This window comes from Anabrus simplex, chromosome 3, assembly GCF_040414725.1.
Source record: "Anabrus simplex isolate iqAnaSimp1 chromosome 3, ASM4041472v1, whole genome shotgun sequence".
Classification (NCBI taxonomy): domain Eukaryota; kingdom Metazoa; phylum Arthropoda; class Insecta; order Orthoptera; family Tettigoniidae; genus Anabrus; species Anabrus simplex.
In genome coordinates, this window is record NC_090267.1 from 106247007 (window position 1) to 106264329 (window position 17323).

Consider the following 17323-nt stretch of genomic DNA (forward strand, 5'->3'; position numbering starts at 1 on the left):
TTGAACTGCGGAACCCAAAGGTGAGAGAACAGTGTTCTGCCACCTGAATTATAGAGGCTAGGAACTCTTATCAGATCCCAAAATGTAAGGGAAGTTGTGTAACATAAAATCAAATTTCAGTATCCTGCCTTCTGAACTACAATGGAGGCATCTAGTTGTACACTGGTTGATCACTGGGGCTGTAGCATAATGCATACGCTGTGGAAGTATACTTTTGTTAATTTACTTCCCTATAGCATTCACTGCGGTAATTGACTTTTGTCAACTTGGAACTTTTCCGCTACAGTATCCACAAACTTCTTTAATAAAGAGGCACTTAAGAACAACACCTTTAGTCATTTAGAAAGAAATGCATTTATTTATTTCTGCTTCCCCCATTTGGAGGCTGCCAAAAAGACAAAGCTTACATAAAAAATTTATTCATAATTACAAGGGTCGTTTAAAATATGTCTATAAATGATAGGTATACCATAGTACAGCCTGTACTAAGCATTGTTTGAAAACATTACCACCAATACTGTAACATTGTTTGTTATCTTCCACTTGCCCGCCCGCCAACATTCAGTTGTCTGGCCGGTAGCAGGCTTCAGTTAGCAGCTATGAGCACGTGGAACAACATAAGTAATGACAGTGAAGAAATCTTCAATGTTTTAGTTGCCGATTCTAATTCAGACTGTTCAATACATTTGGACCATGAAACAAATGTATAATAACTGTTTGGAATGAAGTGGCAATGAGGAAGGCCATCATTTAGTATCGGACTGGTGGGATATTAGTGATGATATAAGAATTTAAAAAATGCAATTATGTGATGGGGCTAATTTTGATAAGAAGTGAAAATTAAATTGAACCTTTTCAATACACAAGTAGAATTAAAAATGTAATGTTACATTCCTAGTTGATTACAAGCAGTACCTGTTTCGTCCACTGTTCCGGGTCATCATTGGCTGATCATTTAAAATAGGAAAACAATAGGTGATAAATCTTTCGCCAGTTGCAGTTCATGAAGCACTATAACACTTTAGGGATTAGCACTGCGTGTTGAAAGTTCCCAAAATCCTGAAGAAGTCGAGGATCAATCACATAAATGAAGCAAGACGCAAGTTCTTGGAGAGCAGCAAGACATACGTGCTGACCGGCACTGTTCTTCCAAATGTTTATGAAAACTTGATGAAAAATTAAATAGTTCAAGGATCAAGTGCAGTTTGTACAGTGCAGTTTAATATACTTGACGATAGAAATATATATTAATGTTTATGGAATCTTGTATGTCAGATTCTTGAAGTTTGCAGATGCAGAACAGTTGACATAAAAAACAATTGCAAAAAGAAAAAAGTTAAAAAGCACAATATTAGAACAACTGAGAAATGTATTTACACAGCGTGTGATTTCTTGAAGACAAGAGCTCAGGTAGTTCTTGAGGTGGCGTAAGATATAAATTTAAATGTTATAATGATCTGAACCAAAAATGATAATATAATACACAGTTCAATGTGGAAAAGAAAGAGAAAAACAAAGGTGTTAATAGAAGATAAATAGGTGTGGATCAGAATATAAATAATGACTAAAGCAGGTAAAATAATGGCTCGATGACATGGAGCTGTTGGCTGGAACACGCTGGTTCCAAGTGGAAGAGGCCTCTATCCAGCAGTGGATTGAAATAGGCTAGAAAAGAAGAAGATATATAGAGAGGGGTTGAATTAGATAGAAAATGATTAATAGAGTGGGAAGTGGAATGATGAAAGAAGAAAAGAAAGGATATGATGGGGACATAAAAGAGTAGTAGTAGTAGTTTAAAGTGGGGCAGGTGAATGGGTTATTGGAGGTAGGGAACGTTAGTAGGAACTGAGTAAGGCATGGAAAATCAAATTTGGGTTTAGAAATTTAGCATTTTTGAAAATGAAAATGAGGAAGTCGAATAGAATATTGGATTTTTCAGAAATGTCGTTTAAATTGAAATTAGGGTTGAAGTATTGGTCAAGGTGAATAAAACAATTTTCAAGACTTAACAAATTAGTTACCTGCTCAGATTTTATAGAATTTTACTTTACGGTCAGATGCATCATACTCTCATCTTGTACCACAATTTTAACTTGTTACTATTTAAAATTTGTCTATGTAAGAGCTTGTCATTTGTTTTATATTGTCATGTGTTTTATATTATTTTTTGATTAGTTGTGATTTGCTCAATTGATTCATTGACTGATGATGACGCGCAATGAGCGTCAAAACTAGTACCAATCTTGTTTAAACGACATATGATCTAACTCCCATCAATAAATTGTCATTGTATTGAAAAGGTGGATCCTTAACATTTTCAATTTACTGTAATCCCAGTTCAATACGGAACATAATGAAGTTTCTAATTTTTAACAGTACTGGCTTATTGCTTCACCTAATTTTGGCCAAGTGATGTCACGAGAGAAGTACCGCCTTTTTCGAAGCTTCATACATTGCAGTAACAATGAAAACCACATTCCTTACATTTCAATAACAATGAAAACCACATTCGTAAGTGGTCGCCAGGTTATAATCCATTATTCAAGGTAAGACCTGTAATTTCTATTGTAGACAATATGTACCTGGAGCATGTTTCACCTGGAAAATGCTTAGCAGTTGATGAGTCTATGCTGAAGTTTACGGGAAGGCTGTGGTGTAAGCAATACCTTCCTTCAAAGCCATTGACAAAATGGGGTGTAAAATTATGGTCACTGTGTGATAGTAAAACAGGTTTCCTTTTGAAGTTTCACTATTATGTAGGAAGGGACAGTGATGTGTCAGTCCCTAGGGAAACAAGTGGTAAGAAGCCTGGCATAATTGTGTATGTGGAAAATTTATTTTTCAAGCCCAGCGCTTTTCACCCATCTTTCTGAGAAGAACATAGGTGCGTGTGACACAGCCAGATGTAACCGCAAAGGACTACCTCAAGAAATGAAAACCTTGAAAATGAAGAAAGGGCAAAAACCTAAGTTCTGGCATCTTCCATCCAAAGAAATGTTAGGGTGCACGTGGCAAGATACTGGCCGGGTAAACATGCTATCGACCATTAACACATCTGAGATTGTGAAGATTCAGACAAGTTCAAAAGGTGAAAGGGGCTACGTGACTGTTGAAAAACCAAAGTTAGTTGTAAATTATAACCATGAAATGAATGGAGTTAAATTTGATCAACTGAAAACTAACTATGCATTTGTTCACAAGAAACTCAAGTGGTATCAGGTCTAGTGGTATTTTCTCATTGATACTGCACTTATAAATGGAAGAATATTGTACAGTAAGCTTTAAAAAAGAGCAATTAGTACTACTAACTTCAGAAATTCTGTCATAAAGGGACTTCTATGAGAGTATCAACGCTGTCCACCTGCGAAACATGGAAGACCTTTTGATTACATACCTCAAGCGCACCGGACCGAGAGGCACTTTCTTGAGGAGCAGCAGGACAAGAGACGCAAACCTAACTGTGTTGTTTGTTCCATTTTACCAGCAAAATGTTCAAGGAAAGGGACAGTGCAAGAGAAAACAGACAGTATTTTTTGGGGGGGTAAGAAATGCCCAGGACAACCTGCAATGTGCCCAGTTCCATGTTTCGAGGAGTATCTCAGCAATGTGAGTTTCAAGATCAAAGGTCGCTGTTAGATTGCCAAAGCTGAGTTAAAAATAGGTGCAATGGTGTTGAATGTCACTAACCTTTAAAAAAATGAAGTTTCAGTTCATCTGGAAACTATGAAAAAGAAATGCCATTTTACTGCAAATGTTCAGTTTTAAAATAGTGCAGAGAAAGAGTTAATTATGGCCAATGACGCTTCCTTGCCACTCCTGGCCCTTTCCTATCACATCATTGCCATAAGACCTATCTGTGTTGGTGTGACGTACAAAAAAAAATAGGGGGCAGGTGAGAGAGAAAAAATGGAATGGGTGCTGGGAAAAATATGTAGGATATACAAGAAGTTCTATTCATGATTTATGATGTGGAAAATAATTTTCATTCAGAATTTCTTTTTGAAAACTTGCAGAAAATCTTTGTTACATACTGCAATTCATAATTAAATTATGAACTCAGATGATATGCCTAGTTGCAACTGATTGTATTTGGAGTGCTATTAAAAATATCATATCAATTGAGATCAAATTCCAGTATAGCCTTCTCTTGGTTTCTGCTGATAGCTGATTTCTGCTTTTAAGGCATAATAACCTGCAATCAAGGTGTGTGATAAAATATATTGCATGTACCTCACGGGACAACATAGCCCAGAGCATTATTTTAGATCATAATGCATTTATTTTTGGGAGATGGTTAGGTGATTTATATGGCCAGCAAATCATTACTTTACTACAAGAGTTTGCTAGTTCAAATTATTTATTTCTAGCATATTCAATGAAAGGAGAAAAAATATTTTTAGATAATTTTTTAATGACTTTTAGGTCATAAATGCATTTAGGGAATTTCTAGGTAATTCACTGGTCACCAAATCCTAGCCCCAATTATCACTTGTCTTGTTTTCTTTTCCAAATAGTGGGTGTATTCCTTCCTTTTCTTCCTAAATTTCTCTCAGTTTGTAGCTATCATGACCAGGTCATTCCCATATATTGTCTATTTCCCTGCAATTTATGAAAACTCCACATTTGCATTCTTTAAGGTTCTGTCATGAGATGAATTATCCAAAGATATTAAAAGAAAAGGGTGACATTAAAAAGTCTAGCTATAGTTCTCAATGGGCAAAGATTAGATGTGAGAGCATCATATCCACTTGAAATTTTGCTTTCTTTCTAGACACACAGTTCTCCATACCTAAAGTATGAACATGCCTTTGTTGATGAGAACTAGTGTGTACAGTGCACCACATTCAAATATGGGCTAGAACAAATTTGTTCCTTTCATTGACCTGTTTCAGTCTTGCCCTTCGTTAAGAGACTTTGAAAATGGCTGAGGTATAAGTGATGCTAGTACGGACACTCCTTACGTGGCCAGTCTCTATGGCGAAAGGTGTGAAAATGTTGCTCATTGGGTGGGTTAGTGCCTGCATTTCAGAAGGTTTGGTAGACTGATAAGTAATACATACCTGCCAACTTCCAAAAAGAGAAATCTAGAAGATCCTAAAGCGGAAAATTTTTAACAACATGTGCATGCCTCGCAAACTCTTGAGACATAGTGAAAAAGGATGGCAAGGGGGTAGATTATAAACAATACTAATACAAGTCAAATATATGTAATGATCACTCGTTGGCTGAATGGTCAGCGTACTGGCCTTCGGTTCAGAGGGTCCCGGTGTAACATTTTGATGATAATAATAAATAAAATCAATCATGAATAAAAATATATAAATAAAATTACTCAAAAACTTAATAAAATTAATAAGCATAATTAACCGAAATGTCCGTAGTATGGGCGCCAGAGTTCACCAGAATGGATCCCTCGAATTTAGATAAGAGCATGATAAACTGTATATCCCAGGGCGTGTACATAATGCTGCGTACTGGTACATCTGTTGCAGGCCTTACCTAACCTCCTGAAAACGACTAATTAGGTAGGAACTGCACCTAGGTTCATCAATAACACTGATTCTAAAATACTAACTATATTCTGAACAAATTCCGTGCATGAGCACCTCATCAACATACAACATTATACATATAATACACACATAAAATATTGCTGGAAGACTCCATATTTACAACAACAACAAAAATGAAAATCGTGGGAAAACGAAAGCGAGAACTAAGTTGCCATTTGTAAATAGTCCGATGAACAATGTACATGTATGAAGATAAATACCCTTCACTGTCTCTATATCAATTCGACTTACCGATTCTCATAATCGGCAGTTATCACATCACACAGATACTGTACCTTGTACTACTGTGTTCACATATTTTAACACTTGTTGTAAAGATATATACACACGTCTGTCGATCCTCAACACATAAATTTATGGAAAGTCTGAGATAGCTTTCACCAACATATAATGCTAAGCCGCCACAAGTGCTACAATACTTAATGCGCAAGCACTCTCCACAATCAGCCACTTTCTACTAACATAACAAGACTATGCTCCACAAACGTTTGAAGTCCAGTCCATTGCAACCGTGTCACTCCAGTACCGTGTATCAGCACCACTTCCTTCCCGTACAGTGCCTCAGTTGTAGTTGTAGTTATCTTCCTTCTCGTTCCTTTACAATCACCTCTACAATCACCCTTACAATGTTCCTTACAATCTCTTACACTCTTTTTCACAATGTCCTGGTTGCCGCCGTATGATCAACCTTTATAGACATCAACATCCCCCTCCTCTCAGATGATACGTCTGGATTGGTGCTTGCCAGCCAATCATGAGTGATCCTCTTCTCAAGCCCTGCCCTGAACTTCTCCTTTCTCCCAAGAGATAAACAAACACTCGGGAGTTTTACATGAATCACCAAACTTTCCTAATACAACAACAAGCTCATCTCATCAGGCTGGGATATATACATGACTCATGAATTTCCCGACACAAGTACATCACAACAGACACTGGGGTAGCCATATGACTCATTCAAATTACCAGAGTTATTAAAGCAATGTTTTCCCACTCATGCAAAACAAATTACTCATACCTACATATGTGGATATCTTCCAGCTTATAAATATAAATAGCAAAATATACAAATGGAATACTGATAATAATAATAATAATAATAATAATAATAAATCAAATACTGACAATAATATCTCTAACTTCTACATATAATTCGGGGGTGTGATATATGTACTATCACACCGGGTTCGATCCCTGGCCGGGCCGGGGATTTTAACCTTAATTGGTTAATTCCAATGGCCCGGGGGCTGGGTATTCGTGATGTCCCCAACATCCCTGCAACTCACACACCACACGTAACACTATCGTCCACCACAATAACACGCAGTTACCTATACATGGCAGATGCCGCCCACCCTCATCGCAGGGTCTGCCTTACAAGGGCTGCAATCGGCTAGTAATAGCCACACGAAATTATTATTACCCTTGAAATTAAATACACAAAGTGACATCTTGATGAGTGCTCATGTGTTTTCACTTAACACTGAGAAGTTCACACAGTACACAAACAGTGTATTTCTGCACTTTAAACTTGCGGGTCACAGTATGAATGTCACCGTCAAAATTAAACTCAACATGGACACTTATTTACAAAATTCTGTCAAGTTCACAGTATGCAGGCTATTATCCATCACGGGTTGGAGAGGACAAATGGAGATGAGTTGCTTTCTTTGCTTCCTTCAGAAACTCTGGAGGAAAACTACTCAAGTAACATGGACCAGTACTTCTGGTTTTCAAAATGGAAATAGAATCCAGAATTTCATTTGACATTGAGGACCTAAACTGATTTTGGCTCCTTTTTCACCCAGCTGAAAACATGTTCACACTCAAGATTGCTGTACGATGGAGTCAGAACAGAAAGCATTAGCCTGGATATCCTATCATACTTAGGAACACCATCAGCTCCACAAATGTTCATCAAGTGAGCCCATTTGGTGTCATCTGTCAGATTCTCACTCTCAACAGTAGCACAGTCATCAATCTGAAGAGCTACAAATTGGTTCTGAAGCACATTCATTGCATCCTCAACCGACTCACTGTCCTTCCTCGGCAGCAATGATGGAAATATATCTATAAAGAATTGTACAGAAGAAAACTGGACATCTTCAATTTTTGAAACATCTGCAACCTTTGCATGTTTCAGTACTTCATCACTGACAGGGAACTTGTTAATAATATAATCACATGCTATGCAGAAGGAACCCCTGGCAGATGAAAAGAATGTTTGGTTTATCTCTATCATTAAGTTTCTTCACCAAGTTCATTGTCTCAATGCCAATGACTTAGCTCATCAATGTCTCTCTCTAGCTGCCTCTGTGGATCAGTGGTAGAGTGTCGGCCTCCGGATCCCAAGATAGCTGGTTCAAACCCGGCAGAGGTAGTCGGATTTTTTAAGGGCGGAAAAAAGTCCATTAGACACTCCATGTCGTACGATGTCAGCATGTAAAAGATCTCTGGTGACACATTTGGGGTTTACCCGACAAAATTCATTAAATCTCAGCCATAGACGCTCAAGAGAGTTTCAGTTTACTCGGTCTGCCATCTAGTGGGCCTAGAGTAAAACGGAACATCGAAATTGACGAGTAGACAGCCAGATGGCGTCAAATTGAAATGTCTGCACACGGTAGCTGAGGCCATACGATTATTATTATTAATGTCTCTCTGATTCTCAACAGAATGGTATGGAACTTTTAATAAAAGGGAACTTTTGATCACTTTTGGTTTAACAAATCTGGAAAGCAGCTGCTTTGACAGGTTTTTCATTAGTTCTAGTAATTTATGAATGTGAGGGGAAGCACTCTGAAGTGTAGAACTGAGTTTCTCAAATAAGGGAATGACAGCATATAGGAAGGCACCGTATGTCTTATTGAAGTTTGTTGACTGTACCATAAAAATGTTTCTTCACAATTTTGAATAATGTTCTTATTTTTTAGCACAGGAGTGTCAGATTTTGAGGCACATGCAAATCTTTTGGGAACAAACAATTCTGACGACTCAGTAGCTTTCCTCTTTTCATGGTCTTTGGAACTACCAGGCTCAGCTTTTGGGATCATAAATGATGTTCAACTAGTAGTTGATGAACACTGAGCAATAACAAGCACCTCATCTTTAAAGAAACCAAATAGTGGATCCCATTGCTCTAACAGCCTCTGTCGACACTTTCCTAACGATAGCCATCTTGTACAAACATGTTTCAGTATCTTCTTTGTTTACTTGTTATGAAGCTCTTGGAATTTCTTCCTCTTATAACTCTTTTCTAAATAATAGAAGATGTCAACTAATAAATAGCTCATCAACTTTAACAGGCAAACTGCTTACACCTTTTTCAGCAGCCAAGTTAATCAAATGGCATGAGCAACCCAGTACGAAGACAGATGACTGTGCTTCCCTTAAAACAGCAGCAACTCCATTCTTCTTTCCAATCATGATTGGAGCATTGTAGGAACAGAATGCTTCACAATTCTGAATTAGTATTTTGTAACACTCTAACAGTGAAATTACCAAATTATCATTATTACGGCCCATTGAATCACACACCAAGGCTGGGACAGACAAAACTGTGCTAAGTATATTTTCCTGCCTTGCCACAGGTGACGACAATAGGGTAAAGCTTAGCAATGCTAGTATTGCCCCCATCCGTAGCTAAAGAAAATGGTTCATGTTGTATGTAACCAACGACATCACTTCTTGAATTCATAGCCATTTCTTTCAATGTGTGTTTTTTTTCATACGACCACAGCCATATTTTTTTTTTTTTGTTTTTGCAATTTCTGAACCTGGAAACATTTTCCTAAAGAGAGCACCAGCATAATCGGCAGCAGCTAATGGGATACTGTGTTCAATTAAAAATGAAGTGAACAAGCATTCCGCTCTTACTATATCAAGGTCGGTTCCAGAAGAGGTAAAAAACGAATTAATTTTCTGACTGTCATCCTTAAATTTTGTACTGGAGATGTGTTTAACAGATTTAATGTGATGTACTAATTCTGTCCTTCCTCTGTGAGAAACATTTATATCACACAAGCACATGGAACAGAATGTGAATGTTTCGCCTTTTCGTGATCATATAAAACAAGGAAATTCAGCAGAATATGCCTCCCTAAAAGATTGATAATATCGTTTCTTAGTTGAACTCATTACAAACACCACTAAAAATACTAAATCACTTACAAATTCATCACACAATTCCATGAGTTTCAAAACTACCGCCAATGATACACCCACGCACAAATAAAGCCTTTCAGCTGCTACGAAGCACAACACAGTTACTAAAAGTTGTTATATATAAATTCACAGCCTGCTACCTTTCACTGATTTCTTTTCTCCAAAATCACAGCCTGCTACTTGTTTGGGAACATCTCAGTGAATGAAGTAGCAGTTGAGGTCGAACAGGTGACAAAACCACATGAAGTTTACAACCCTTGATGACAAAACCACGGTCATAATCGATGATGTGATTATCGATACATTTACCGGTCAAATTTCAAACACTGCATCTCGTATTAGCAGCTTCTGTCAAAAGCCAAACAAATCTGATTTGACCGCAGAAAGCGAAAACAAGCGTCGATATTCAAAATCCGTATAATAACGCTATTCATCAGTACAACCATAAAACACACTCAAAATCGGTACATTTTACGGAAAAAAAAACAAAACGGAATACTTGGCAAGTATGGTGATAGCAACTTCCAGCTCAACGAGGAAAGCAACAAGGAAACTACCCGATTTTCCTAGTATGCCTTTTCGTTGATGCCTAGGCCACCTATGACAGCTGATGTTAGAGTTGTTGAGGATTCAACTCCCCTTCAGAATGAGTACTCAACATATACACACGGTATGAACACCCATAGTTCCCATGCTTCCCACAGAAATGAGCAGGTTATTAAAACATCAATGAACTTTGATGGCCTATAAAGCTTATTTCCTTCTCTATCAGTCAGAGGCTGCCTGCTCACTTACCCCCTCCCCCCCGAGTGGTTTAATGTCACACAAACATATCAAAGGTTTTCAAGGATGGGAAAAGACTAGGATTGGGAAGGTAGCGGCCATTGCCTTAATTGAAGTACAACCCCATTTTGCCTGATGTGAAAATGAGAAACAAAGGAAACCATCTTCAGGGCTAACTGTGCAGCACTTCTACTACATTCGTCCCTGATTCATGTGATGTCCTCTCTGTTACTCCTCATGCACACACGGTGTAGTAGAACAACATAATTGGAGCTTAATGTTATCGTCAACTCCCGCTTGGAATATGAGTGTTGTGCCAGCATACAGCGAGCCACCTGGTGACAAATGAACATACCACTACAGCTCCAACGGTAAAGAATTCTTAAATTTAACCCTCATTATTGTAGAAGTCTTTCTTGTGAACAGTCGAGATTTTCTTCTGAAGATGCGGAGCAAAGTTCTCCGCAAAACGTACGTAAAGAGTTTCACCTTGTTTCCTGACACGGTATAAGCCCAAAAATCCCATATCATGTCTACAGGTACGGGGCCGTGAAAACATCAATGTTAACACTGAAACATGAATTTTAAGGCTTCATACCAAATTTGAATGTCTGGTTCCTTGATCCACTATTGAGCTTCAGATGTTGGTTCCAGAAAGTCGCTTCAACTAATTGGATAGCACTGCAACTTGCACTAACAACATGGAAAGGTTTTTTTTAAGCACTTCCACTGGAAGGTTCCTCAAATCTAGGGCTAATACAAAAAGAAGGAACCGATTCTATAATCAAACAGATGTTGATAATATTTTCTACAAATCTCAGTTAAGTATTATCTCATTCTTATTCTTATGCTCTTTGGATTGATTAGCATAATTTTATGCAATTATATGTAGCCTAACATTTAAGCTGAATGATCTTCATGTCGGCAAATACAGTAGAGACAATACGCGACACACTGCGAGATATCGAGGGACAGCGATTAGAGCGCTGCAACGGATTGACCTGAGAACTACTGATTCTGTCACAAGAGCATGTGTATTTGTGTGTGAAGTTTTTGGTGTTATTTATGCGTTTTCAGTGAGTTGACATAATTAAATAGCAGCATGTGTCATTCCTTTATATCTCCTCCTTCAATACCGATGTGTTGTTGTAGGTGTGATCTGTGGGTTTGATTTAATTCAGGAAAATACATATGCATATGAGTGTGGCTGGTTGTGTTCCAAGTTACCCCATTTGGAATGCCGTAATGCGTTGTCAAGCACTGAAGAAAATATGGGCGATTTAAGAAATGTACGTATTTTGTTGAAACAATATGATGATGCAAATTTGCTTTACCCTAATCTAATGGCATTATGGCAAGTATTGCTATAGGGAAAGTTTGAATGTTTTTGAGGCTAAATTTATAGATTTTCTTTCTGTAAGAAATAATGGCAATAATGGCTGCAAGTTAAAAGGAAAATTGTCCAGCTCTTAAATGTAAATTCATTGAATCATGTGTGTAAAGAATGTGCCGATATTTTTGTTGACGAGTGTTTTAATATGACGATACAATGCTTTTAAATGAGAAAAAAGGAAAATCTGGCGGTGAACGTTCAGGCAGGAATTCTAAAGCTTAAAAAAAAGTAATCCATAAATAAAAGATCAACCCTTTCACAGCAGTCCATTTCACATCTTAATTATATGTCTAATTTCAGTCTTTAAATAATAATCTGTTAAATAATTCTTCATTCATTTATCCAGAATTGCTTTAGCAACTTTGAAGTTAATATCTTAGTAACACTTTCTTTCTAGACTTAATTTATTTATCAATTTCCGTATATACCTTTCCACTGATATTTGAATTTAGTGCGAATTGTCAGGTCAAGCCACTACGAGCGCCACTTGCGACTTGTCTCCCATTTTAACAAGGATAAATCCGGAAGTGTTGTGTATTGTCTCTACTGTATTTGATGTCGGTGACTAGTGTACCCTTGCGACCGATATTCTGGCCTGCCACAGGGTCACTTGCCCTTCACAGTGAAGTTGTAGGCATTGTAAGCAATAATGGTTGCTGCACGAAACACATGGTTGTATCTCCTCAGCTGCCCCTACCCATTTCCTACTGAATGGGAAAATTTACAAGACCAGTGTAACATGCATGTTTTCACGGTGTGAACAGAATGCTCGGCACTTTTGGTTACTGACCAACTTTCACTCCCTCACAATGTCATTGTATGGACCAAAGTGCATTACATTTTAATTAATGGCGGACTGGCATACACTTATAGTACAGTACTCCTGTAACTCCTTCTATCCAAACAACGTGTAACTATCTTTGACTAGTTCAGTCTAAGCCATGTGTAACTATCTTCTTTCCTTTTCTCTTAACTGCCTATGTCCTAAAATCTGCCAAATGACACACACATTTCTTGTATATCCACTGCTCATCTCCACTCACTTTCAATGACACGGAATATTTTAAAAGTTTAGTAATCTGTTAACAAAATCATGCAAAGTCTTATGAATGTTCCAGATAAATTAAGAAAAACAACACTTACTTGCAAGGTAACATCTTCAATATCCAGCTTTGTAGCCAATTTTATCGCTGTCTCATGTTGCGTGGGATCCAAATGGTATAACATTCTAGCACCTGAAATACCAAAAGAAGCGCACCAGTTATTTTGCCGAAGCACAAGCAAAATCAACATTCAAAGTCATATTCATCATGTTCTTATTACAATGGAATCACTATTTTCAATAGTACTTTGTAACAATGATTAAGTTCTAATCTGGTCACATTTAACAGATAATAATAATAATAATAATAATAATAATAATAATAATAATAATAATAATAATAATAATAATAATACCGCAATAATAACAACAACAATTATTATGATAATGCTACGCTGTCATAGCAGGGGGAGAGGTGATACTCCCACGTGGTGCGTCCCAGGTGGCGGATAAGCAGGTCCTAACCGGCTTGCCAGCGGACTTCAGCGAAATAAAATAGCTCTCGTGGACCAAACACATATTAGAGGCGGCTGACAAGCAGAAGCCGTAGAACAGTCAGAACCATCTTGAGGCAACCTCTAAGGCTCATTACCTTAATTGTAACATTGAGATCGACAATTGGCAGTCTCCCCATAACCTTCAACCTTTTAGCATGATGGAAATGTCAGCTGACATACAAACTACCCCAGGCCCTAGTGATTGCACTAGGTTTTCTTGGTCATTGGATTCTGGGGGACCAAGAACATCACGCGGGAATTTATCAGAGCTTCCCAAATCTCTCTGTCCCAAATGCAAGCATTTTCTTGGCACCATCAACATCAATACACTTCTCAAAACTGGCAAATTGAAGCAATTAACGGATGCGTTGGACAGACTAAATACCCAAATTATAGCTGTTCAAGAAACCAGATATAAGGATGAAAATCACTTCGAGTCAGGTAACTACAGAATACACAAAGGTAAACAAGCAATTCCAGTCCTTAACACACCAGTAGTTATTTTTTCAGAGCTCTGCCACCACCGCCACCGCAAGCCCCCCCGGATGACTCCTCCACCTCATTGACTGTGTTGACTAAGAATACGTGCTTAACCTTACATGACCTTAAGCTGGCTACAGGTTCAGGCTTAACTTTACAGACCTCAGGTTCGACCCTAGGTTTAAGGGCCTAAGACCCAAGTTCAATACTAAAAAGTGCAAGCTTACCTTAACAGCCGACGTGATTATGGCTACAAGGGTAAGCTTAACCCTAGAACACTTTTTTTTTTTTTTTTTTTGCTAGTTGTTTTATGTCGCACCGACACAGATAGCTCTTAAAATTATAAAATCCTTTTAATAACAACCACCTACTCAATACATTACATTACTCATTGAATTATAAAATAATCACTTCTTGTAATAATTGGGTGGGTGTCGTCTGATTGACGAACGGTTAGTGATAGTTTGAACTTATAAACATAATGTCTCTTCATGCCTTTTTTACATTTATAAATATTTTATTTATTTTGTCCTCAATACGGTTCTATTATGAGATTAATTACATGTAACAGATAGCTCTTACGGCGACGATGGGACAGGAAAGGGCTACGAGTGGGAAGGAAGCGGCCGTGGCCTTAATTAACCCTTTTGCTCTCAGGCTATTTTCACCGGTCAAGCCCAAAACACTCGGGCCATTTTTCATGGTTATGCATGTTAAAATGTAAAAAATTGCCGTATAAAGAAATCCCCAGTTACAAAATTGAAAAAAATTACAGTAGTACACTATTTAATATCGTTTTAGGAAAAAAATATCCCAAAATTGTTCATGGCATATTTTACTTCAAAATAAATTTTGAAATTTGAAAATATATTGCAAAAAATAAAAATCTGTTTTTAAATACTAAAAAAGTAATATGTTCTTTAGTGATATTGTTGTTCAGTCATTCTGAAAATAAGAGCATTTAATTCTGTATAACATGATATAATTTTGTTTTTTGTATTCTTATTTAGTCATGAGTTATAGCACCTGACGTAAAGAACTGTACACGTACCTTCCGGAGTCAGCATTTGTGTTTTGCAAAACATTCTCCTATCATCAGTACCTGTAAAATCCGAATCACTTCTTCTTTATCTACAGCTTTTCCCACACTTGTGGGGTCGCGGGTGCGAACTGTGTTGCACATGTGGATTTGGCTGATGGTTTATGGCCGGATGCCCTTGCTGACGCCAACCCTATATGGGGGGATCACTATCGCGTGTTACCGTGGTAGTTTGTAGTGTAGTGTGTTGTCTGAATATGAAGAAGAAAGTGTTGGGACAAACACAAACACACAGGCCCCGGGTCAGAAGAATTAATCAATGGCGATTAAAATTCCCGACCTGGCCGCGAATCAAACCCGGGCCCTCTGAACCGAATACCTCAACGCTGATCATTCAGCCAATGAGTCGGACTGAAATACGAATCAATATCGGCTATAACGTCACCGTCATTGTCTAAAGCATCTAAATAATCCAAAACATCGGAATTTTTTAGTCTAGAACTTGGCCCAGCCATGTAAAAAAATTAGGCCTACTCGTGGCACGAAAATCTAATAACACGAAATGTTAAACTAAAATTCACTTGAGAACACCGATAAATGTAGAATATAAACAAAATATAATTAACAATAATCTATTATTAAAATGGAAACAATAAAACGAAGGAAAACACGTATTTTGAAGCTTAAATGAGACTGTACTGGCAAGCAGCACACTTCAACTCGTCATGCGGTGAACATACGCGGTTTGATAACTTCATTTGTTCCAAACAGGTGAGCTTAGTGTCTGTATCTCTCGAGAAAAGTATAAACTAAATCCAAAAGCTACTATTAATGGGGGTCCATTAAGGTACTTATACAGCCGTCCGAACACAAAGCCGATAGATCGGCACGCTGAGTGTTTTAAGCAATACCACCCGAGCCGATAGATCGGCTCGCTGAGCGTATAAGGGTTAAGGTACAGCCGCAGCATTTGCCTGGTGTGAAAATGAGAAACCATGGAAAACCATTTTCAGGGCTGCCGACAGTGCCTAGAACACTAACCCTTCGTAAATTTTACAATGGTAGGTAGCAGAACAGTATAGTTTATTGTCTTCCGCGCATGCGTGCTTGCTGCCATTTTGTGTAGCTGATTTTTTCGAGCAGTTATTGATTGTGGCATGTGCGATTGTTGTATCTTTGCTCATTCTTGTAATAATTGGGTAGGTGTCGTCATATTGACGAACGGTTAGTGATAGTTTGAACTTATAAACATAATGTCTCTTCATGCCTTTTTTACATTTATAAATATTTTATTTATTTTCTTGGTAGTTTTGGTTTCTTTACAATGTAAATAACCCACATTCATAATTTTAAGGGTTTATTTGAATATGTTGTGTTATGAAATTCATTTCTTTTAAAACGTGTTCATTTAATATTTCTTGTGTGTCAAGTTTTCTATATTTAATAAATAATCACATAAAATTATTTAATATCTATATATTTTGATTCATGTTAAGTTTACGACACTATAGGAGCTCTAAATAACCAAAATCTTGCCAAATATAAGCGGTTACGCAGAAAACAGCTCCGGGATACGATTTGCAGAATGCCGGCTCACGCGACCCAACTCTAGTTGCCGGTAATTAGCAGCAAGGAGGTGCAAGAGTGCTGGTACTCAAAGTTTTCTCACTCCAACCACGAGCAAGACAGAAAGAGACGCGTTATCACGTGACAGAGAATCTAGGTCACTAGCAGGGCTCAGGGAGTACATCCAACGTGAGAACTAACATTATACCCTATTTCCCTCGATCATTGACCACTGCCAACTCATCGAGTTCAATTGTTTTTCCCTTGATAATTTTTATAAATCGCAAGATACTGCACGAATAGTCACGTGCAAACATTCATTTGAATCTGGGAATTTTACACATAATTATGAGACCGAGAAGTGCTCTACTTAATTGAAAGAATGGTAGCTATGCCGTAACAAGGGCCCGTCTAAATGGTTACCAGATGTTGGGTCCCGACCGCGGCAGCCAACTCCAGGATTCCCCTGGCGCTCGTCATCATTCACCGACAGAGACAAAAGGACGCTTTTAAGATTGCTTGAGAATCTACGAAGCTATTTCAATAATATTCACTTAGTGAAAATGGGAATACAGGAGCTACAATTTGATATCCTGTTCGTCACTCTACGTTGCGTATTATCTGGAGCACATTTTGAGAAGGGGTTGTGTTTCATCCCCACTGCTAGTACCAGGGCATCTCGCCTATATAGTTAGGGGCTGAGGAATGAACACTATCAGTTAATTT

At 37.8% G+C, this 17323-nt stretch overlaps 1 protein-coding gene across 1 annotated transcript in view; it reads right to left on the bottom strand.

Moving 5' to 3' along the window:
- Nucleotides 1-17323, bottom strand: part of Naa15-16 (N-alpha-acetyltransferase 15/16) — a 657214-nt gene that overhangs the window by 4693 nt on the left and 635198 nt on the right. The window contains exon 15 of the mRNA XM_067144178.2: nucleotides 13057-13148. Coding sequence (XP_067000279.2) covers nucleotides 13057-13148 — 92 coding nt within the window. The remainder of the gene's footprint in view (nucleotides 1-13056; nucleotides 13149-17323) is intronic.